Genomic DNA, 25,131 nt, shown 5'->3' with positions numbered 1-25,131 from the left:
TTAGGAATAGGACAGGACAAATTTCAGTGGCCTTTTTCAACCTTGCTTCCAAAAATGGGGCCAATAAAATAGGCACAAACTGCAATGCATATATGCAATGATAATTTATTCAATATAGACACTTTCACACACACAGGTATTTACATACATTTATTCACTTTATAAACAATTCTGTATACAAACATATATTTAAGCAGGGTTGCTTTGTTTTTGTCGTACTGAGGCCCTTTGAGGCATTTACTTAGCTATAATTTAAAGAATTCTCTTGTGTTATAAAAGCCTGACATCCTATTTTGACCCTTTAGAACTATTAAGCATCTCTTCCATAAGTCCCCTTGCTTGTATGTTTAAAGTATTTTTAGGATCCTAAGAAATAAACTCCCAGACAATTTTGATAGTTTAGTTTATGCATAGGTGTCATACAACAAAAGAACAAAGATAAAGAAAATAAAATATAATTCTTCTTGGCTTTTAACTTAAAGGATGTCTCAGTGAGACTCAAGCTTTGACATATGTTATGGGCTGAGGTTTGAGTTGATGCACTGAGGTCCCAAGTACGTGAGGCTCAATAGTAATTGGGCTATACTCTATTAATATACATGATTGGATAAAGAATGGTCCCTGCCCACTCTCCGTGCAAGTCCTGATGTGTTGTATAGGAAATGACGATTTGGGTGGGTGGAGACAGAGAGAGAGAGGAAGAGAAGCTGGGAGAGATTGAGCCTGGGTTCCATACTCCTAGCTGCTGGTCTAGCTAGCTTCTTGATTCAGCTGCACACATTGCTATTGCCCATTCTCTTCCACCTCCGATCTTTCTTCACTGAGAATAAAGACTGACGATTTTCCCCTAACCTGAATTCCTGACTCCAGCTGATTTAAAAATACACAATCTTCACAGATATAGACATCCCAAAGCATTAAGGGGTTACTGTCCCTTGATGACAGTATAGAACAGGAAGGCTTAGGGGAAAAGGAAGAAGGATGCCCAACATTCTTCTACCAATAGAAGGAATGGAATGCTCCAAGAGAAATAATCTAAAACAAACATCCTTTGATGAAAAGTTCCAAAGTCTACTCCATGCCTGAATTAGTCAAGACAATAATGTTCAGAGAAGCACCCAGTGATTATCAGATGACCTCACAGACCATGAAGGACAAAACCTTTTCTCTGCTCACCATCCCGCTGCCTATTGATTTTACAGGACAAGAATACCATAACTCAGGCTACCAATTGGATAAAATAGAAAAAGCTATTTTAAAAAAGCATGATGTCCACATGTCCAGGGGCATGCTGAACATTAAAGGTGGCTGAGAGGGCCACAAAGCATAGAGCTCTGGATCTGGAATCGGAAAAAAACAGAGTTCAGATTTGTTCTCAAGACACAAATTAGTTGTGTGCCTTTGAGCAAGTCACTTAATCTCTGCCTCGACTTAAAAAAAAAAAAAAAAAAAAAGCATCTACCTCCCAAGGTTATTGTGACAACTAAATCAGATAATAAGCATTAAGAAGTGCTTAGCATACTTCTTAAAAAAGAATAGACACTATGTGCATGCTTATTCCTTTAACTCACTTCTCTATATTGTGTCCCAAAAGAATTGGTGCAGTCTGTAGCTGTTAAAGTTTAAACTTAAAAAGCTTTAACAGCTTAAAATCATATTAAAATTTCTGAAACACTAAATAATTTAAAGAAATGTTTATCCCACACTTAATTGGGAGGAGGTTTTGGAGGAGGTTTTTGTCTTGTTCTTTTGTATTTCTTTTTAATGTTCTATCTACCAGGTTTGTTTGTTTGTTTTTTAATCAGCGTACAAAATTCAGTTTTCAACTTGAGGACAGATTTCTTGTTTAGGGCAAATGATTATATACTACTCCAACTCAATAAAACACAACTGAATATTGGTTAATATAATGAACCAGACTAGATAAGCTAGAGATAAAAAAAAAGACTATATAAAAGAACAATTCTAATCTGAGAGTTCCCTCATCTCTCTCTTTAGCCTTCACTTCCTTCACTTAGTCACAAAATAAAAACTGAACAATGTATACAGTAAACTAACCAGCTGACAAGGCAAAACTCAATCTTGGAAGATAAGGATTAAGTATGTATGGGAACATACATACTTATGTATGTATGTGGCTCCGTTACAATTGAAATTGCCCTGAATAGCCTCACTGTTAAAGAGATAAATCTATAACAGGTGGTCATCACATAATCATCTCATTGCCGTGTACAATGTTCTCTTGGTTCTGTTCACTTAGCATCAGTTCATGTAAGTCTCTCCAGGCCTCTCTGAAATCATACTGCTGATTTTTTCTTATAGAACAATAATATTCCATAACATTCATGTACCATAACTTATTCAGCCATTCTCCAACTGATGGGCATCTACTCAGTTTCTACTTCTACCACTACAAAGAGGGCTGCCACAAACATTTTTTGCACATTTGGGTCCTTTTCCCTTTTTTATGATCTCTTTGGGATACAAACCCAGGAGAGACACTGCTGGATCAAAGGATACAACACACAGTTTTATAATCCTTTGGGAATAGTTCCAAATTGCTGTCCAGAATGGAAGGATCAGTTCACAACTCCACCAACAATGTATTAGTTAGATTACCAATCTTTGAAACCTGGCATTAATTATCACTCTCCTCTGTTTTATCCATCTTAATTATGGCATATTTAAACCCGAAAATCTGTATAGTTGATAGGATATAATAGAATGCAGGATATAATGGAAAGAAGAATGTATTTAAATTCAAGAACTAGGCTTGAAGCTTACTTACTACCTCTATAACTTTGGACACATCACAATTTCTCTTGAGTTATAGTTTCTTCATCTATAAAATGAGGATACTGCAACTATGACTGACTTAGCTTATCTCAGCAATACAATGATCCAAGACAATTTCAAAATATTCATGATGGAAAATTCATTCAGAGAAAGAATTGTGGAGTCTGAATGCAGATTGAAGTATGATATCTTCATATCTTTTTTGTTTCTTGTGGCGTTTTCTTTTCATTGTTGCTTCTTTTATAACATGATTAATGTTGAAATATGTCTAACATTATTGAACATGTATGATTATATTAGATTGCTTGCTAGGAGCATGAGAGGCAAGGAGAAAAATTTTGCAACTCAAAATCTTATAAAAATTATTACATATTTAACAAAAAATAATTAAGATACTGTAACGACCACGCTAGCACCCAGGACACCCCAGAATCAGCTGGAGTCAGGATAAGCAAAAGTCCTTAATCTTTATTCTTGGTTTTAGACTCAGGATTGAATAGGATGGAAACAGATTCTCTGCCCCCCCCCCTACCACCCAACTTGTGTGCCCCTGGCTAGCTTTACTCCACACCCTAGTTCCTCCTACAATCCTCTATACACTAATCATTGAGCCAGTATGGATAGTGGAAAGGACCATTTTCCAAGCATATGCCCTTAGAGTATTATCCAATCAGAAGTTAGCCTCAAGAGCTCAGCAGTCCTGACCTCAGTGCATTGAATTCAATAGTTTCAGCCCTCTACAAGATACTGGTTTCTAAGGTTTTCCAAGGTTTCCCCTTATAGGGGGAAACTATATGATTTTAAGGTCAAAGCTAAGGACTATGGTTTATTGGTTTAGTAACTCTCTATGATGTTTTATAGAGTTAGAGTTCACACATCTCATAATGAAATTCTGTTAATTAGAAAATGTGATCAATACTTAACTAAAATCAAATCCTCATTTTGTTGAAGCTGAAACAAAATTAAAAAATAAAGTAATGCAGAATAATGCAACATAAAGGCAGGAGGAGGTATTATAAGGATAATAATGGGACACTGATTCAAAGGAAAATGGATGTTTCCTTTAATGTTAATTTCTATATATCACATTTCTTTTAGCCACTTTCTTTGACTTTTTCATTGAACTAAAAATCGCAATGATTTAGCCTGAATGAAATCAAATTTACCCCTTCCTGTCATTCTCCCCCCAAAATTTCATCTCACAACTAGATTTAGACCTGATAATAAAAGGAGGATACTAGAATGATTTCATGACATTCTTACTACTAATCAGAATTATGGAAAATAACACAAAACAAACTATAGTTAAATTTCTAGAGTTAAAATCAGTTGGCTAAAAGGGAAAATATGAATAAGATAAACAAGTTGTTCTATTTATAGACAGCAATGTCATAACTGTTTTACTCACTGGCTATCATAATAGGAAAAATCAAATCACAATAAAGATATTATTTTGGAAAGTAATTACTGTAATTCATGGAATGAATCTAGTGATAAGGAAAAAACTTTAGTTGATTACTCTTCAAGCATACTCATCAAACACTGTTCAATTCAACAAATAAACTTAAATTGATTATGTTCTGGTGAAACAGCGTCATGCTGCAATTGGAGAAATATTAAATGTCATATGGAAAAATAACACAAATGCTTTCCTTTGTAGTATCAGGACTCCAAATCGACATTTGGAATAAATAATCGACATTTAGCAGTTTTTCTGATAAGACACTACTCAATGAAAATATCTATTTTCACTTTAAGCATGTAGATGAGGACTCTCATACATACAAACACATAGGTAAATGAGAGAAATGAAATAAAAGGAAAAGAAAGAAGCTACTTTCTATTTCTCAACTCTTTGAGATTTTGAAATGAGGAGGAAAGAATCTTGCCCAAGATGGTTGTTTCAGAAAGACTGGACAGCTCCTACATACTTACCCCCTCCCATCAAAAAAAAAAGTTTACACCAAGCCAATTATGATCAAAAAATCTAATGAAAAAAATATAGTGATGTATACCAACCAGCTTAGAAGAATGCACACTTGCCCGCGAGCACACACAGAAACCTAAAGGCAATAGGAAAAGTGGACCCTTCAACAAAGCAAACATTATTACAGAAATAGGACACAATTAAACTTTAAGGCTCTGAGAACAAATGCAGAAAGAGCAGAATGCATCCCTGAGAAAGCCCCAGAGATATCCAACAGAGTGTAGGAGTCCTCAGACAAGGAGAACCCAGGCCCAAGAATTTGAGAATCTCAAGGAGACAGTGCTCAGAATCTCAAAGTCTAGATTGGGGAAGAAGTCTAATCCAAGAGGGAGTAAGTCAACTCAGGAGCCCAAGTGTCTCAAGGCAAAGCCCAGCACCACCAAATCTGAAAGTAAGGCAGAGGTGGAGCATAGCCTTGACACAAAACCCCACTTGGGGTACTAAAGATAAAAAAGTAATTTTTTTTTAACAAAAGCAAAAACACCATCCAGTATGAAAAAAAAATCTTAAATTCTAGAGATTCCCCCAAAAGGAGGAACAAGTAACTCCATAATAGCTAAAAGCAGACTCAAAGGGAAAAATAAAACAAGGATTACATGAATACATGGAAGAGATGAATTCAAGAGGTAAAAAAAAAAAAAAAATAGAATGTCTGGAGAAAAGAAATGGAAGGAGAATAAGTAGCTCAGAAAACAAAGTGATAAACTTTTCCTTAAAAAATGACCTTCCTAAAAACCTGTATAGACCAAACAAAAATCAATAATTCCAGGAGACAGCAAGAAACATAATAAAATCAAAAAACTGAAAACACAACACATGTAATATCAGAAATAACTGAACTAGAAAACAAGTCAAGGAGAAATAGTTTAAGAAAATTTAGACTCCCTGACATTCATGATATAAAAGTCTAGAAATCATAATATTGAAGAAATTATAAAGAAACTCTTGTCAAAGATTATGAGAAGCAGAGATCCAAATAAAAATAAAAAGAATTCACTGATCACTTACTAAGAGAAAAAAAAAATACATCAAACTGATAGAAGCAGTTTGAGTTCCATGGAAATAGTCAGGATCCCAGTTGCAACTTAAAAAAAAAAAATTCAAGGCTTTTACTTTCAAAACATATGCATGGATAATTTTTCAACATTGGCCCCTGCAATCTTGTGTTCTAAATTCCCCTCCTTCCCTAAATGTCAAGTAATCTAATATATGTTCATGTTAAAAAATGTATGTTAAGTCCAATATATGTATACATATTTATATAATTATCATGCTGTACAAGAAAAACAGTTGCAACTTTCAATGACAGATCTCGAATAAAAAATTTCCAAAGAGGGGAGAGCAGGGAGAAAGGGAAAAAAAAGCTGGAACACAAGATTTTGCAAAGGTAAATATTGAAAAATATCTTTGCATGTATTTGAAAAAATAAAATATTGTAAAAAATAAAAACAAAAACAAAAATTTCAAAAAGACAAAAAGCAAAGCTGAATATAATCCTAAAGGAACTAGGGGGAGCAGGAGAGGGGAAGATAGAGGGTTGAGAGGGTTTGAGCAGGTGGAGAAGCACAGAAGAAATGGTACTTTAATGGAATGGCAGCAAACTTGGAAACTTTTCTGAAGAAAAGATTAATGTTGAGTAGGAATTTGAAATACAGTGTCAGGAGTCCAAAGAACCTAGAAAAGCAAAACAAACAAACAAACAAACAAAATCCAAAAAAAAAAAAAACAGAAGGAGCTATGTGATGATTTAGTGCTAATAGTCTCACAGAGGGTGAAATTTATGTTCTTTCAAAATATACAGGGTAAAGTAGTTAATTAAGAAAAACAAAGGTCCTAGGGTTTTGTTCTGGAGGTCTTTAGAAGAAAAAAAGAAGAAAGTGTAAAAGAAGGAAGAATTAATTAAAAGAAGGGAATGGGAAGAAGAGGATGAAACTTCCTGTTTTTCATAACAGAGGTGCTTGAAAAGAGCATACAAAACATGGAAGAAGGGGTGGGGCAAGGATTTGCATCAGATGAATATACTACTCTTAAACTTGAGCAGCCTAAGGAGATTTCAATACAAATAAATACACACAGAGTAGTGTAGAAACACTTCAACTTCAACAAGAAAACAAGTGGGGATAGGGAATGAGATGGAGTTAAAGATCCACCTTAAATAAACCACATGGACTTCCTGATTCTGAAGGAAAGATTAAGAGGCGGAAAGAAGAACCAAGAACAATATTAGACTTTAAGAAGGTGTTTTAGATCCCCTCTTAGCCACCTGGGGAATAGCTAGGCAAATTGTGCTATAGGAATGGGAAATGGATTATTATTGCACCATATAAAATGATATCACCTGAAATGAAAGAAACAATTTCAGAGAATCCTGAATAGTATTAACCAATTTAATTTTAAGTAAGGAGAACTAGGAGAAGAATTTCTACAAGGACAGAAACAATGTAAAGAACAACTCTGAAAGACTTAAGATCAGTAACATGACCAATCATGTTTCTGGAGGATCTATGAAGAAATACAGTACATTTCCTAATAGAGGTGATGAGCACACTTGAAGAAGGTATATAATGAACTACTTATACTCAAGGGCCTAAATGAAGTGAGGGATGTGTTCACTGCCATGGAGAATGAAGTTCCTAACTCTTCTTCCTTATTAAAAATCAGGCAAACCAGGGATTGGAAGGAATAGTGCTGGCAACAGCAACTGGCTTGAAAAAATAAAGGTATGACTTTGAAATCATAGAACTATAGGATTTGGCAGCAGGAGAGGATTTTTAAGGCCTTCTCCATACAGCAAGAAAATCCTTTTGGTTGTTCTGAATCTTCAGTGTTGTTGTTTTAAAGGTAGAATGTATTTCCTGCACATCAACAACTAATATGAATTTATTTTCTATGTCTTAGTTACAGTATCATAGAGATAATGTATGACTGAAAATTTTTGCATTACATTAGAGATCAATATTCACACAGAAGAATGATAATGATAATTAAATGGCCTAGTTCAGACTTTGGAGATAGTCCCAGTTGTGAGATAGGAAAACAGAATTATAAAATAGCTTGCCTAATGTCACAAATAATCAGCCAGTGCACAGCTGAAGAACTGGACAGCAGGCACAAGTCAGTTCTAGTCCCCACTCTGATATTAGTTAGCTGTGTGATTTAGAGCCAGTAACTTAACATCTTGACACCCAGAAGTTTGTTATCTTAAAAACTGAGAGTCGGACCAGTTGAATTCTCAGATTCATTTTAACTCCACAATTCTATAATCTGAGAAGTTCAAAGTAGATCAGGGAAGAGGGAGAGGGAATAAGCATTCACATAGCACCTACAATGTGCCAGGAACTGTTCCAAGTGCTCTACAATAATACCTCCTTTTGATCCTCACAACAATCCTGAAAAGTAGTTGCTATTATTATTCATATTTTACAGTTGAGAAAACCGAGACCAAAAGGAGTTAAGACTACCACTTTATTTAATGTGCCACCTAGCTGCCTCTAAATTTATCTGCTCAGTGAGGATCTTTGTTGAAGATTTCGTCTATGTAACATTTTAAAATGAAATAAGTAACCCAAGCTATATTCAGAAACAATTATAAAATATGACTCACAGTAGAATTGTGACATATGCCTTTAATCTATCTTTATGTCAAAAATATTAGTAAAGGCACAGTGTGAGTCCCAAGCACACAAATGAAACTCTTGGGACAAAAGCTATAACAATAATATAATCATTTTACATTTTGTTAAGCATGTTATAATATACAAAGCACTTTTCCCTACATTATATTATTTTTAATCCTTGCAATAGCTAGGGTGATAGATGAGACAGATAATATTTATTTTGTAGAGCATGAAAATGGGGCTCAGAAAAACTCCATGATTTACCTAAGGTCACAAACTAAGTAAGTAGTAGTTCTGGGATTAGAAATGAGAACTTCTGGGTCCTTCCAAACAAAAATAATTCTGCATAATAATTTATGAAATTATTGATAATTCACAAAGAACCTTGCAGTCACTTGAGTGGATTAATGACTTGTCATTAGCTAAAATCCAGTCATCTAAAGTATATAAAGTTAAGGGCACCTACAATTAAGCACTGAAAGATTAAAAACCAAAACCACTTTCACAGTGACAACATTCCATATAACCAAGTCCACTAGTCACTACATCACTATGTTAAAGACCACAGAATCCTTTATGGCAAAGATACACAGGGAACTTTGGCTCACATTGTATAAAGATCACAATCATAAGCTTAAATGAGATTCTATTACAACTGTGCAAACCACAAAAAATATACATTTCTCAGCATATTTAGAGATAGATACACAGAAATAGCAAGTCAAAGTTATATTATCTTTTTTAGGCCTACAAAAACCCCTGTCTTCTCACTAATCTCACAAGAAAAGTAATACAAATGCTAATTATCCTAATGCTAAAGATAAGACTGAGGCTCACAAAGGTATAGTGCTTTGTCATTGGTTACCTAGCTAGTAATGATCAGAGCTAGGAGATAAATCAAGGACTCAGCCCATTCTACTGCATACTGCAAAAGTGCTGAACTTGGGGGTCAAGAATCTTGAGTTCACATTCTAGCTTAGGGCTCTTAGCTGTGTAACCACTGTCAAATAACTTAACTCTGCTTCTTCTGCTTTAAAATAGGAAATAACATCACTTGCTTTATTTTCTTCACAAGGTTGGTAGGAAGTAAGGGTTTTGGACCCCCTAGCACTACATACATTGTGGCCATTTAATTATCATTATCACTCTTCTGTGTGAATAATGATCTCTAATGTAATGCAGAAATTTTCAGTCATACATTATCTCTATAACACTGTAACTAAGTCATAGAAAATAAATTCAAATTAGTTGCTGATGTGCAGGAAATACATTCTACCTTTAAAACAACAACACTGAAGATTCAGAACAACCAAAAGAATTTTCTTGCTGTATGGAGAAGGCCTTAATTATAACTGTAAATTTTCAGTATTTTTTGAAATGCTCACATCTGTGAGGGTGTCTTAACAGTAGAGAGGGAAAATTTTTTAAATGAACAAAACTACATTTTTCTAGCCTTCCTAACACTAGATGGCAGAGAGGAAGTTCAATCTCTTTCTTGTGTATAGATGGAATAAAGAATAAAATGATGGATAGTTAATGGAAATCTGGAGGAAAAAATACTCACACGTGGCTTCCAAAGCACCAAGAATACCGGACACCCATTCTGCATCAAGCTGTTACATTAAAGCAAGAGAAAAGAAGCACAGTCCAAAGAGTAAACACTTTGCCCCAATTCTATTTCTGACAAGGTCCTACTAAAACCAGTTCCTTATTTCATGAATTTTGCAATATCTTCAAAGAAACTACAATTGCACCAACAGGCCATATTTCAATGAGTGCTAAAAAAGCAGACATAATTCTGATGAAGATGAAGGGGAAAGAATGTCAAGAGGTAGAAAGGAATAAATAAAAGAAAGAATCCAGCAATTACACATTTGCCTCTCAGTTATTGACTATGAGGTAATATATTGCCAGTTCAAAATAATCACAGACATATTTGTATTAAAAAAAGATTCATTAGGCACTGGTTTATTCATTGTTTTCTGCTCTCCTTAATGTGGCATTTTTTCTGGAAGAGCTACTCTTTATCTAATAACAGGGGTTTAGAATGTGGAGGCAAGTGGTTATAAGCAAAAAGAAATGGAAGTTGAAATGCTGGCCAAAAAAAATGTTTTGGGGTTTTTGATTTAGGGTTGCTTTTATAAATAACTGAAAACGCATCTAACAATAAAATATAAGAAAAAAATACACTGCTCAGTAGCAGGAAATTAAGGATTTTGACTTTTAGGAAGCATCAATACTTGTCAGTCAGAGCAATATACTCAATAGAAACCTTAGGAGTGGAAAAGTTATATGTCCAAGGGAAGAAATGATTCTAAAATAAAAGGGAAGGTCTGATTGAGTTTGGACCCTCTACTAGGTAGAGTCTTCTGATCAAATTCAGTATCTTAAACTCTGGGTATGAAATTAGGTAACCTGAGCATAAAAAATTAGTGTCTGGATAGTGGGAAAGAAAATCATTTAAATAATGCTACATTTTACCTCATTATTTCTTTATCCCTCCCCCCTTGTCTCTTTATTGAACAGCAAATGCAATAGGATTCCTAAGGTATAAACACTTGAAAGTGCATCATTTTATCTATTTTTCTAAATTAAACGGAGTCAAATCAATAGTGTCTGAATTTGGCTATTAATAGAGAACTGAAATAAAATTGAGATTATAAGGCATACGTAAGAGGCATATCACCAACACATTCCTGAAAGCTTCCCTCTTCTAATCCTTTTATAGTCCCAACACCCACTCTATGGAATACATGATTTATTTAAGATAAACTTCACCATAGTAACACAAATTCAATATTTTTATACAGTAGACTCATGTTAGATAAATAATCTCATAAGCACTAACTCTTTGAAACAATAAGCCTAAATTCTCCTTAATTTCTTTTTTTTGCAATTTCTTTTTTCAACTTGATTTTGAATTGTAACTTCTAATAATAATTTTGATTGAAACATCTTAGTTTCTTATCTCAGTAGGAATGCATTGAAGGATAGCAATCAGCCAATTTTATTAGTAAAGAGAACTCCCTGGTAAGTAAACGTCCTTTTTCAATACAGGTTAGTACCTTTTCTATAACCCAGTATCCTAAAGAACTATCACTGAGCAATGAGTTAAGTGACTTTATCAAAGTAAGAGAGCTAGTATATATCAGAGAGGGTACTTGAATCTAGTCTTCTTGGCATCACAATGAGAACTCTATAAACTATGTTGACTAATGGCCAAAATAAAACAAAAACACAGAGGTTACTATACAAAAGGTTCACTGTGGTTCAGATATTGACAATTTAAAAATCTAATATTATGTTTTATTGCCTTTTTATTTTTGTTATATGTTTCCCAATTCCATTTCATTCTGGTTCAGATTGCATTTGAGAGAATTGTGGGCTACATACAACCTGCCCGTCAAGTGCTTAACACCTCCACTCTTTGACAATACTATACCATGTATTCCTTTCTCACACTTAAGTAACAGAGAAGGTTAATAATAACAACTACTACTACATGTACATAGTACTTTAAGGTTTGCAAAGTGCTTTAAACATATTATCTCATTGTCTTTCCAACAATCCTCAGAGATGTGTCCTATTATAACTCCCATTTTATAAAGGAGGAAAGGCACAGGTTAAATAACTTCCAGCTACTAAGTATCTAAGAGCAAGGTTTAAATTCAGATCTTTCTGACTCCAAATCCAACACTCTATTCACCAGACCAAGCTGCAGTTAAAAAAAAAAAGCTATTAGTACTTTCTAGTGCAAATTTTACACACACACACACACACACACACATATTAGTTATTTATGAATCTAAAACAAAGGGGCAGCTAGGTGGCACAGTGGATAGAGTACTGGGCTTGGAATCAAGAAGACTAACCTTTATGAGTTCAAATCCTGCTTATAAGCTGTGTGACCCTAAGTCAAGTCATTTAACTCTTACTGCCTCAGATGTTCATTTGTAAAAATGTGCTGCAAAAGGAAATGGCAAACCACTCCAATATTTTTGTCAAGAAAACCCCAAAATGAGGTCACAAAAAAATGAGCAAGGACTGAAACAATCTAAAAACAAATTTAAAAGGGAAAAAAGGTTCTTTCTAGATATTCACTCCTCACATTTACTTTGTCCTAAATCTGCACTGAAGGAAAATCCCTCAAATGTATATTTCTAACATTACATACTGTTGCCATAGGAAACAACCTAACAAATTAAGCCATGTAGCATCACAACTCTCTGAAGCAAAACTGAGATCTAAGTGATAGAATGTCCATGAGCTTGAAAGATTTCCAATCACCTGATGGAGATACTATAATGATCCCATTTACAACACAGTAAATCAATCAACCAACCAAGCATTTATTAAGTAGCAAAAATGTACCAAGAGTTATACTAAATGCTAGGGAGATCCAAAGACAAAAAGTCCTGTTTCTACCCTGAAATATCTTCTATTTGAAGGATAGGGGTGAGCATGTAGAAAATACATACATATATATAAACTCACATATATGTATTTCTAGATAGTCAAACATGTATATGTTTGTGTGCACTGCATCACACAGATATTACAGTTATGTCAAGTTGCTGCGAAACACAATACTGCAATGTCAGAAATCAATACTTCATATATATGTATATGTATTCAAGCACATGCTTTGTAGGTGTTAAATGCTCTTTTTTAATATCATAAAAAGTAGCAATCTCAAACTGACTAGAAGAAATTCAGAGAATTCAGGAAGTGCAAGCTTTCTATCCAGAAACATCTTTCTATCCAGAACACCTAGTGTAAAAATTTGTTATACTTGTGCAATAAATAAACTGATCTAGATACACATGAGTGAAGCTGAAGATCACAAGCTATGAGTACAACAATCTTATGAGTTCTTCAGTATTTTCAAGAGGGTTAACAGTTTCAATAAGAACATTTTATTATAAGGAAGACCTCTCACATCAAATTCCACAGAAACTCTAATAGCTACTTCTATGGAAAGGATACATTTTTCCTGGGATAGGGCTACCTAATTATATAAGTTTAAAATCTATCCCAAACATAGTCTTCTACAATGCCATACTCTAAAACCATTATCTTTTCCAATCAATCTTATACTCTAGGCAGCTTTCCATACTTATAAAATGAGATTTGTGAGTTCAGATGTGCAATGCTAGTGCCCCCTAGAGTAGAGAAATGCTAAATAACAGCTGTAGCAACATTAAAGAGTTAAAACTCTTAAAATAATTTCTGCTGTATGACTGAAAGTACAATGTGAATATCACTTTTTGGTCACAAATTATACACACCATATTACACATAGTATGCATCATTGACACATAGAAAATGCTATAATATGTCAGTCATACTTCATTTCCCAAAGCAATTGCCATTATCAAAAGGAGATGCTAAGATGCTACCTCAAATTTAATTTTAATTATCTAGAGCTTTACAAAATAAGAGAATTAATACAGTAACCAGAGATGCAAAAAGCAGAAAGATATAATGACACTGGAGGAAAAAATTGTCCAATTAAATGTGTCGCCCTAGAGATCAAGGCCTTAGAGAAACCGGAAAGTTCCTCTGAGACAAATTTTTTGAAATACTGAGGGTGGGGAAAAAGAAGAGAAGAGAAAAGAAAGATAAGAGGGAAGAATAAAAGAAAGAAAAAAAGTTGAGGGGAGGATACTTGCATAAATAGTTCTTTCATATTTCCACTTTTTAAAATCCTTCTAATCACCTGAAAAAAAACAATTAAAATGCTACCTAAAAGTGAATTTTTCTTCATCAATTTTTTCTTAGAGTTCTTTGTGAGCATCTCTCCTTTGTTTATATTACATTCTATATTTTGTCAGTAGTTGCATTTATGTTAATATCCCTTGTCTAGGGGACTTCAGAACACTTAAAAGCAGGGACATATCATTTATTTTTCATCTAATTCCTAGTGTCTAAACGATGACTTTCATAAGGTGCTTAATAGTTTTGGTCAGATTGAAATGTATACTTATAAACATAATCTCATAAAAAAGAAAATTTTTCAAGTATACGTTTTCCATGCTCTCTAGAAGCAATATGCTTGAAAAAGGAAAAATTCCTCCATCATAATCTGATATTGTTTTCAAAAGAAGAAATGTAAAATGGATAAAAAGAGAAACCAGTGCCTCTGAAATACTGTTTTAATAACTTAATGGAAATGCAATCCAAGAATCATAAAGTGAACTTTTGGCAAGATACAATAAAACTCCCACAAACTTATAGTCAAATGGCTAAGGAACTCAAGATGTCTGCTGGCTACAAGTTTTCCACCCTTTCTTTATCCTGGGGGTCTCCTCCAAAGCCAAGGAAGTTATCCAAAAAACATATATCATCAACTAGCACTCCTTGTAAATATTCAACACACATAACATAAAAGCCAATTCCTATTAAATGTGATTATATAACACTTAATATAAGGAAAATCTTGCTTTTTCAATTTATTGACACAGTTAATACTCTTTGACTTTGCTTCACCATCTATTTACTTTGCCTATTGAGAATCCCTTTGAAATCTAAATACTCAATCACATCCTCTATTCCAAGGAAGAGGATAAAGTCAGTTACTTTATAAGTAACTATTCCCAGGATGGAGTGAATTATAGAGAAGATCTGAAAAGATGAGGGGTGAGAGGAAGGTTTGAGGATTGATAAGAACATTCACAGTTCCAGAAAACAAAAAAACTGGCCTTTAACTCCACCTCCACATTCCTACACATAAAAGAGCCACTTAATCCTGGGTTTCACCTGAACCTTTCTGCTCTAAAATATATAATTCTGCAATTCTGCTTTTATTATACTTGGAGAATCAGATAATGACAAAGTAATGGACCACATAAGATCAAGATCTCTTTTAGCAATAATGATCACAACAGCAGCTCATTTATATGGAGTATTCAAGTTTATAACATATTCTCCTTATGGTAAATCTATCAGGAATGTAATTTCAGAATTTTTATTTGTTTCATAGGCAAGAAGCCTCGACAAAAAGAAGCAACAGATATAAATAAAGTCTGAAAAAAGGTCACAATCAATCCTGAAACAAAGACAATAATAGTAGTGACAGGAAGCATCAATTAACCAAATACCTGCAGGCATTCGAATTCTCATTGATTCTCTTTCTCTCCCTCCCTCCCTCCCTCCTCTCCCTCCCTCCTCCCTCCCTCCCTCCCTCCCTCCCTCCCTCCCTCCCTCCCTCCCTCCTCCTCCCTCCTCCCTCCCCTCCTCTCTCTCTCTCTCTCTCTCTCTCTCTCTCTCTCTCTCTCTCTCTCTCTCTCTCAAAAGTAGAAGTGTTAATCCTGACTTAAGGATGACTTCATTCTTCAAAAAGTGAAGGGATCAACAAAAGTAAATTCTACACTGGATATGATTCTCACTATCAGAGAAACACTAATTACTGAAGAAAAAAAAACATCAGGAAGGGATCATATATGATTAGAGTTCTTCTGGAATAAGAAAGGGATATGTATCTTAAATTCTGAAGAGGAGATTTCAAAGGGTTCTAAAGGAAGACTACATTAGAACTGGAGGGACTAAAAACATCTGTAGAGGAAGTCTACTCAGGAAAAATGAAAAGCTTATGAGAATTCTAAAGGTAGAAAATGAAAACAATTTTTTAAAAACCTTTAAAATTTTTCTGAAGACCATATGGATATAAAGGAAACTCACCAAATTAGCCTTTTAAACTATATAGAAGAAAACATGTGTTATGCGTGCCTATAAAACTAGAATGGTAAAGCTCAGAATGAACTAAGGGAAACAAACACTGGAAACTGAGGAGATGCTCACCAACTGGAGAATGGCTGAACCAATTGTGATATATAATTATAAGAGAATACTATTTTGGAAATGATGAACAGACAGATCTCAGAAAAACCTAGAGTTACATGAAATAATGAAAAGTGAACTGAGCAGAACCAATAGAACATTGTAAACAGTAACAGTAATATAGTATGATGATCAACTGTGAATGATTGAGCTATTCTCAGAAATATAATGATCTAAGATAATACAAAGAAGTCACAATGAAAAAATGTGATTCACCTCCAGAGAAACAAGTGATGAAGTCTGAATGCAAACTGAAGGGGTCAACAAAGGTAAATTCTACACTGGATATGATTCTCACTATCAGAGAAAAACTGATTACTGGAGAAAAAAATGCAGATTATTTTTTCACTTTATTGTTTGTGAGGCTTTTTTTGAGGGGAGTCTGTTTTCTTATACAATATAATTAATATGGAAACATGTTTTTTGCATGTTTACACAAGTACAACCTATATCAAGTTGCTTGGCACCTGAGAGAGGAATGAGAGTACAGGGAAAGGGAAAGATCTTTGAAGTCAAAATTTTAAAAAATGAATGTTAATTTTTTTTCAATGTAATCGAGAAAAATAAAACATTTTTAAAAATAAAGAAAACCAAAATTAAACTATATTCGAGAATCTTATAGAACTTAGAAACAATAGAGATGAGAAAAAAGAGAAAGCATTAAAAAAGAAATTTAAAACTACACAGAAAGAAAAAAAGAATTAAAAATGGATACAAACTGTAATTTTGTTACTACCATGTTAAGTTTAATTTATATTTTCTTTAAATCAACTAGTACATAACAGAAGTTGACAGTGATTTGCCCAGGATCACATAGCTGACTCCCAAGCTCAGTCCACTGTACTACCCAATTGGAGTCATGAAATTTTGAGTTCAAATTTAACCTCAGACACTAGTTCTGTGATCCCAGACAAGTCACTTTAATGCTGTTAATCTCAGTTTTCTCATCTGTAAAATGCACTAGAAAAGAAAACAGCAAACAATTCTAGTATCTTTGCCAAGAAAACCCTAAATGGGGCTGTGAAGACTTAGATACGATTAAAAAATGAACAAGATAATCTGACTTTGTGCAATTACTTAGAACCTTTACAAAATCATGGACATTTTGAACAGTAGAGTTAGGATTTAAACCAAGTCATCAGATTCCAAATCCAAATGCTATTTCCACTAACTACAAGGGAAAAATGGAACATCTTTAATGAACTTTGGGAAGAAACTACTTGAGTACTGGATTGAATTATTCTGTCTTCTGTGCTATGAGACACAACTAAAATTCTGCATTAAGAGATAGCAGTTATTAGAAAGAATATTTAGAACCATAATTCCCACCTATAATAATGAAGTATCCTAACTGGTTAAGAGGGAGTCTAATTATAGAATAGACAAATTAGCTCTGTTTAAAACTTAGGGAGGAGTGAATCTCAAATGAGCATGGATATGCACTGACTGTAATGATGTCACTCATCAGAACAAAGAGGAATATAACAAAGCATGGGGCAAGTGTCGAGATCTATTACTATCACAGGATTTAAGTTAAACATAAACTTCAGTTGCAGAGTAGCTTGAAAAAAATCACACATTGATCAAGCTGCACTAAGCAGCATTCCCTGCTTGCTTCTCTCTCTTTTTGAAGGGATGGATGAGGGTGGGTGAGAGATTCCCATAAACTCCAATTCTATTCTTAATATTTTTGAATATTACCATTTTTTCCTTGTGAAGACCAACCTAAGAAAGGTATAGAGTAAGAAGAGAAGAGAAAGAGATACTAGAACAAAGAAGCAAATAGTGGTAGCAATGGCAGAAGTGTGTATGAGAAAGGAGGATCAGGCAGAGCATACTCTGTACCCAGGTTCTAATTAGATCAGTGATTTGAGTTGGAGCTTACAATCCGATGAAATTCAGAATAAAAGCTATAAGGTCAATGGCAAAACTGCTAGAAAGTAGGCTTGAAAAGGAGCAGAGTCCCTGGGAAGTCTCTGTGGTTGGCAGAGAACAACATGGGATCTTTTATACCCTTTGGCACCCATTCCCATCCCCTATCAAAAACATAAATATATGAATAGGGAATCCAATGCAACAACACTTTAAAGAAAAGCTCCATGCAACCTTTCATTTCCTTAAAAGTTGTGTTGCAATATCAGTCTTGTGACATATTTTTGAAGCACAAAAAGAAGCTGTTGTAACAACTTTATTTCCCCATTTGGATTAAGTATCAGCCAGTCTTTGTTGGTATTGATATTATATAACAGATTTCCTAAACCACACAACCAAATTTAAAGGAATTCCATTTGAAATTCATTCCCCTTTTTCCCACAATGCTAATTATTTAAATTTCTAGAATTTTGGTTTTTTCCCTTAGTGCAGCCATGAGTCCAATTTCAATTCTTCTAAATGAATAGTATTAACAACATTGGCCAGATGGAAACTATATGGCTACCGGCATATCACACTAGAACAATGTGTCAACAGAACTAAGGTATCCACATACACACATACATACATCTACAAGACTAACATAGCAACCTCCCACCATCCATGCAACACCAGGCATTTTTTTACATTAACAATTTTGGGGTGTTCTACTAGAAAACTTATAAAATAGTTAGTCATTAGCACAAGTACCTAGACAATTTGATTTTGAATAGTCTTTCTACTTTTCCTATTCCCATCCCTCTCCACACTCCCAAGTAAAAGATCAACAAGTTATAGTCAACAAGACACCAAGGCCTAAGAATTGGGGAACACTAATCTAAAGAACTTCTGTCAAGAGACAACCATAGAAGAATGAGTCTAATTGGTTTTAATTAGCTCTATGTAAAGAAAATCATCTTCCGATTACTATGGCAGGATACAAAACTAAAAGAATACATTACTTAAGAAATTGTACCTGTAATTTCTGCTTTTACTAATATTCCACTGAAAAACTAATTTACTACTAATTCAACTTATGTTAAATTTTTTTTAATTCAAAAAAAACTTCCTAAAGCCATTAACTGTTAAAATGACCCCCCCCCCCAAAAAAAAAAAGTACTCTTTAAAAAGACTGGAGAAAAACAGAAGACAAACATGTACACAGAAAGCATTACTTACTGAAGTTTCCAGGACAAATCTGTTGACTTTTACTGTATTCATAGGAGATGAATCTCTATGTTCTCTATGTTAACCATATAAGTCACAATTCAAAGCAAACCCTTTTAGTTAATGCATATTTTCCATACATGATTATGGTATTAAAGTATTGTAATTTAAAGAAATAACATCTTGAAAAAACAAGTTTCAAGTCTTAGAATCTTTACAAATTGCCTAATGGTACCAAAAATCCCTGACTCATTATACATTTTCAGTAAACTAATCAAAGAACAAAAAGCTATGCAAGAGAGCATACCCCACCTCCCAACTAATAAAACAAGAGTTCAGAGTAAAGAAAAAGAAAGAGAAGGTGAGAATTAGGGTGGAAAAAAAAATCTACATTTCCCATAAGTCTTGATACTCTTATAGATAAGATAGTAAGGACAAATTTGTGATAATCCAGCAGAAAATGTAGGTTTTGGTCTCAATTAATGGGAAAGTATAAAGAACAGGAAGAATCCCAATCAGCATGTTAGTATGAATGGGAATGTGAAGATATGAGGTAATGTTTGAGGGGAAGAGAATAGGGAGAAAAAAGCTTACTCAGTTAAAAGTTGATGAAGCTTCTGATAGCCCCGCTCTAAAGCCAGGCTTGCTGGAGTCTCTCCTTCATTGTTGTGTATGCTGAGAGCTCCTCTTCCACCTGGCTTCTGTAACAGAAACCAAGTTAACCTCAGCAGTCCCAGTCTCACTGCAAAATGCATTAATGTTTCCCGTGGGCCACCATCTACAAAGAAATGAAAGAGAACAAGAAATGAATTATCTATGGTAGCAGTGGATTAAATAAATACTCCTTCCCAAATTCATGAATAAAAAGCCTGATATTCAGCTTGGGTTCCTCACACATAATTTTCTCATGGTTGACATGAAATGGGTTCCTATACAAAACTTTGCAAAGTTAGGATATGAAGTGACCAGAAGGAGGAAAAATTCTCCTGAAATATTTAGCTGCCCATCAAGAAGGATATCATTTCAATTCAGACCTAACTCCCAATCAATTCTTTAATCATTTGGTGCAACTGGTCTCAGTTTTAGGGAAGACTCCCACCTCCTACCCCCTGCTCCCCAATTTACTTAAAGGATAAATTACTAAATAGTGTGGCTGCAACCCAACAAAATGAGAAGCCAAGAGAAAAAAGGATTTAAGGCTTAGAGAGGTATATTCTTGGGGGTGTAATTACACTTAAAAAGAACACCCAGTCAGGAGTTGGCAAGTTATATATTAAAAACAGGTTCTACTTGTTAAAAGTACAAACAGATATTTTCTTCCCACATTGAGTGTGAATCAAATTGCTGGTACTGCCAGCTTTTGTGTTTAATGAGAGGAAGAAATGCTTCTCTGAGCCTAACAAGACAGGCTAACTTTAAGGCATAACAAATTTAGAACTGAACAAAGGAAATAAAACTTGCTCTTTTTCATCATTATAGGTCCTCCTAAGTCCCTCTGCTTTTATGGAATATCATCTTTTAACCTGGTTTGTAAGTTCAACCAACAGATAAAATTTTTATTGGCAATGTGAAATGAGGTTTTTTGTTTGTTTGTTTTGTTTTTTATGTTTTAGGCATTAAGACATTATTCAAGCGTCTGACAGAAACACTCAAAATTTCGAGTTACTACAAGGACAATAATGACTTACTAGATCAGGGGCCTCTAAGCACTGTTTTTTGTCATGAATCTCCACTGACAACCAAGTGAAACCTAGATGCCACTTTTCAGATTCATGTTTAAATGTATAAGATTACAAAGTAAACCTAATTATACTGAGATACAGTTATTAAAATCAGGGCTGCTTAAGCAAAACTTTCCCTGCCCAGTCTCCATAAAACCTCTGAGTAGCCCTGATATTGGAGATGTTCTGTCTGTGGAGTTCCTGGAATTACTGTGAAGTATGAACCAAAGAGTCCCAGTGTGTACCAAGTGCTAGGAACTACCTCTTGTAAGACCATCAAAGAGTTGCTTTTCCTGTCATAACCTGAAAAACAGTGTGCCTGAGGCTCACTGGCTATATGCTTGGTTATAACCCTTTCCTGCTCTTTCCCATTCCTGTTTCAGAGTTGCTTGTTCCCCAGTGAGAGAGTGGGTAGGCTGCTTCCTTTCCTGTATCTGTCACCCATTTCTTTGAATTTCTCCAGTCATGCTCTTGCATTCTCTTTTTGAGTTCCCCATAAACATCTCCAACAAAAAGGCCTAATGCTTTCAGCACTGTCTGGTTTATTTTATTGTTTTGCAAAGTTCTAGCAATAGACCCTGATAGAAAATGGAGTGTCTATTCGAATTACAGGTGACTTAAATAAGATTAGCTAAAATTAGAAAGAAAAATCACAGAATTTCAGAATTGCAATGGAATAATTTGTTTAAACAAAATATTCCATAAGATCTTTTGGAGTGTGAAGCACTTTATAATTTGAAGGAGGAAAAAAAAAATCATTCAAAAGGAAATAAAATTATTTGTACCTCTGATGATAATGATTTTTAAAATGGTTTTTATTAATACTGTAAGCAACAAAAATCCATATAGATTTAAAAGGCAATGTTTTGAGCCTTATTGAATTGAAGGAAATTTCTCCAAAGAATAAATTCAAAGAGGAGACAATGAAAATTACCACTGAAATTTCTGTCATAGACTTTTCCTGAAACATTTTTCTTCCCTTCCTTCTTCTCTTTCTTTCTTCCTCTTTTCTAGTAGCTACTTACAAACTAAATCCTACTACTGACTTTGTTCTGTTTTCACCCTAGACCTATTTGCCCTTCTTTAGGCATCCTGGTCCTCTCCCCCTTCTATTCCTCCACTCCCAAGAGGTAACATATTAGTGCTACACTTAATGTAAACACTTGGATAAGTTACTGAACCTCTGATTCAATTTCAACAGTAGAATGGGGATAATAACAATATCTACCTTAGAGTTGCTGAATGGATCAAATGAAATTATAAAGTAAATTCACAGTACCTGGTACATAGTAGGCATCTAATTAGTGTCCAACATAAACAGGCAGTTCTTAGAAGAAATCAAAACAATCCAAATAACATGAAAAATGCTTTAAATCACCAATAATTAGAGAAGTAAAAATAAAAAAAATTTGAGATACTACTACGTACCTTTCAGATCACTTATTATGACAGAAAAGGAAAATGACAAAGGCTGGAGGAAAAACAGGGACATTGATGCATTTTAGTGGAGTTGTAACATTCTGGTCTGACATTCTGGAGAATAATTTAGAATTATGTCCAAAGGGATTCAAAACTGTGCATATCCTTAGATCAAGCAATACTATTAATTCAAAGAGATCAAAGAAAAAGGAAAAAAGATTATCTATGTATAAAAATGTTTATTCCAGCTTCTTTTGTAATAGCAGAGAATTAGAAACTGAGGAAATGCACATCAGCTGATGAATGGCTGAGTAAGTTGAAATATATGAATATATGAATGTGATAAACTATTCTTGTGCTATAAGAAATGAAGAGTATGGTTTCAGAAAAAACTGGGAAGACTTTTTTAAACTGGTACAAAATTTTTTGCTTTCTCAATGGATGGTAGGTGGAGTGAAGGAATTTGGAATTGAAATTTTAAAAAAATCTTTTTAAACATCTTATCTAAAATGAAATGGGATTTTAAAGCATTTATTTAGGTTCTTACTCATGTGTCTACTATACCACTATAAAATCTTCTTCAAGTTTTTTTTTAACTGATAATTAGGACTCTGATCAAAATAAATAAAGGAAAAATTATGACACAGCACCTGCTTTCAACCCTATCTTTCATATGAAAGTAATGACAGAGGGTGGTTCCCATTATTGTGTTTACTAAGACTAGATACATGCCACCCCAAAGTCTAACTGAACTGAGAAAATGGGGAAACAAGCTCTTCAAAGAGTTCAGAATTATGACATTCTTATCATTGAAGACAGAACTGATGCTCTGATGGGCTCTAGTCAAATCCCTGTTAAACAATTTTAACAAAGTATTAATACATTAACATGATGATGTTAATAACAATTTATATGCATATAGTTAACAAATGAAAAAGCTGAGACCAAGGAGACCATCTAATCTTTGAAATTAGATAAACATATATTCCTAAAATTGCTTGATATCTACCAGATCTTATCTTACCCAAATCATGTCTCAGGCACTTACTAGCAAATTATTTACTCAATCCTTGGTAAGTTAATTAACCTCTTTCTGCCTGAGTCTCCTCAGTCCTTAAGTAGGGGAAATAACAGCACCTATCTCCAGAGTGGTTATGGGTTAGTCAATTATCGATAATTATGAGTCTACCATATACTACTATATACAGGGGTGTGATAAGTGTTGGAGGATAAAATAATATTTTAAAGCACTTTGCAAACCTGAAATAAAAATAGTATATGTGTACACACACACACACACACACACACACACACACACACACATTTTTACAACATATAAAGCCTTTCTATATAAAAACAAATGATTACTATATCCTTGAGAGCAGAAGCCCTGTTTCTTTACACAGCTTACCATGCTGCTGGGCACCTAGTAAGTACTCAGTAAATTCAAAGACACAAAACCTCTAAAACCATGGGCCTTTAAGAAGAAGAAAAAAACAGGATGTAAGAAGTAACAGCTTTAATACTAAAAAGCACAAATGTGACAAAAATAAATTAGTCTATGACTATTGTTCTCAATAAATATTCTGGATCATTAGTTGACTATTAAGATGTTACCTAAATAATACTCCCTAAAATTGGGAGGAAAATGTATAATGGTAATTTAACAGCTAATTAAATACCATTCAATGTGGTTGAACCTTTTTCTTACTGAATGACACATAACCTTTAAGGTTATTAAAATCCTTTCCTTTACAACAAAGCCATAAAATAAGTAGTTCAAGTACTTCCACCTCTATATTAGAAATGAGGAAACTGAGGCTCCAAAATGTTAAATGATTTTTCTAATGCTCACCAAGTGACTAAGTATCTGAGACAGAATTTTAACCTGGCGTCCAGATGCCAAGCCCAAAGCTTTTTCTTTGATGCCATGGTGGAGTTTCGGCACTTCTTTGTTACCCCATACATCCACATTCAGTCCAACACTACCGTGTGTGTGTGTGTGTGTGTGTGTATTTATTTAAATGCTGCCATGCTTTTGTTCTCCAGTTGTTTAAAATTATCCACGGTGTGTCCCCAACACCATTTTATGGGCAGGATGGAACTTTACATCTGCAGCTCTGTTTGATTTGAGATCCAGGGAACAAGATGCTCCTCCCAGATAAGGTGACCACTTGACATCAAAGTCGGTTCCTTCTGATCTCTCTTAGTCTTCCCTCTTTCTGGAGGACTGCAGTGCTCTTCTAAAGTTTTCCTTTAGAGAGGGCAAGGACCTGAACTTCCCAGCTCACTCTCTACTTTCTGTTTGCAGTTTTGTTTGATTTGTACTCCACAGAACATGATGCCCCCACACTGGATATCCTTAAAATTGTCCTCCATCCCTTCAGTTTCCTTTTGATTTTCTTATTAGACTGCAATACCTATGAGTGCAGGGACTTGGCTTTTCTTTGACTGATCTGTATTCCCAGAACTTAGCATAGTGCCTACTATACAAGAGTTGCTTAATACATGTTTATTAAATTTTAAATTTCTTACGTCACAAGTATCTTCTACCCACTCTTTTAGCACTCTACAAAGCTGTAAACAATATAAATGTTTTATAAATTCATGCTACCTTAAAGTATATGCTACAAAGGCAGTTACAAAGCAGACAGAATACTGAATTTGGAATCAA

At 34.3% G+C, this 25,131-nt stretch overlaps 1 protein-coding gene across 11 annotated transcripts in view; it reads right to left on the bottom strand.

Annotated features, from left to right (window-relative positions):
* Positions 1 to 25,131, bottom strand: part of AKAP13 (A-kinase anchoring protein 13) — a 359,098-nt gene that overhangs the window by 166,682 nt on the left and 167,285 nt on the right. For 10 of the 11 annotated variants that reach the window (XR_004232435.1, XM_031955550.1, XM_031955554.1 and 7 more), the window contains exon 5: positions 19,912 to 20,095. Coding sequence is in view for 10 of the 11 variants with exons in the window: in XM_031955550.1 (XP_031811410.1) it covers positions 19,912 to 20,095 (184 nt within the window). In the remaining variant the exon portion in view is untranslated. Of the gene's footprint in view, positions 1 to 9,964; positions 12,022 to 19,911; positions 20,096 to 25,131 lie in introns of those variants that run through there. The other variant, XM_031955557.1, reaches the window with a different exon arrangement.

The sequence above is a fragment of the Sarcophilus harrisii genome, chromosome 2 (genome assembly GCF_902635505.1).
Source record: "Sarcophilus harrisii chromosome 2, mSarHar1.11, whole genome shotgun sequence".
NCBI lineage: Eukaryota > Metazoa > Chordata > Mammalia > Dasyuromorphia > Dasyuridae > Sarcophilus > Sarcophilus harrisii.
Note: the sequence above shows the minus strand (reverse complement) of the source record. Positions and strands in the feature narration are given on the sequence as shown.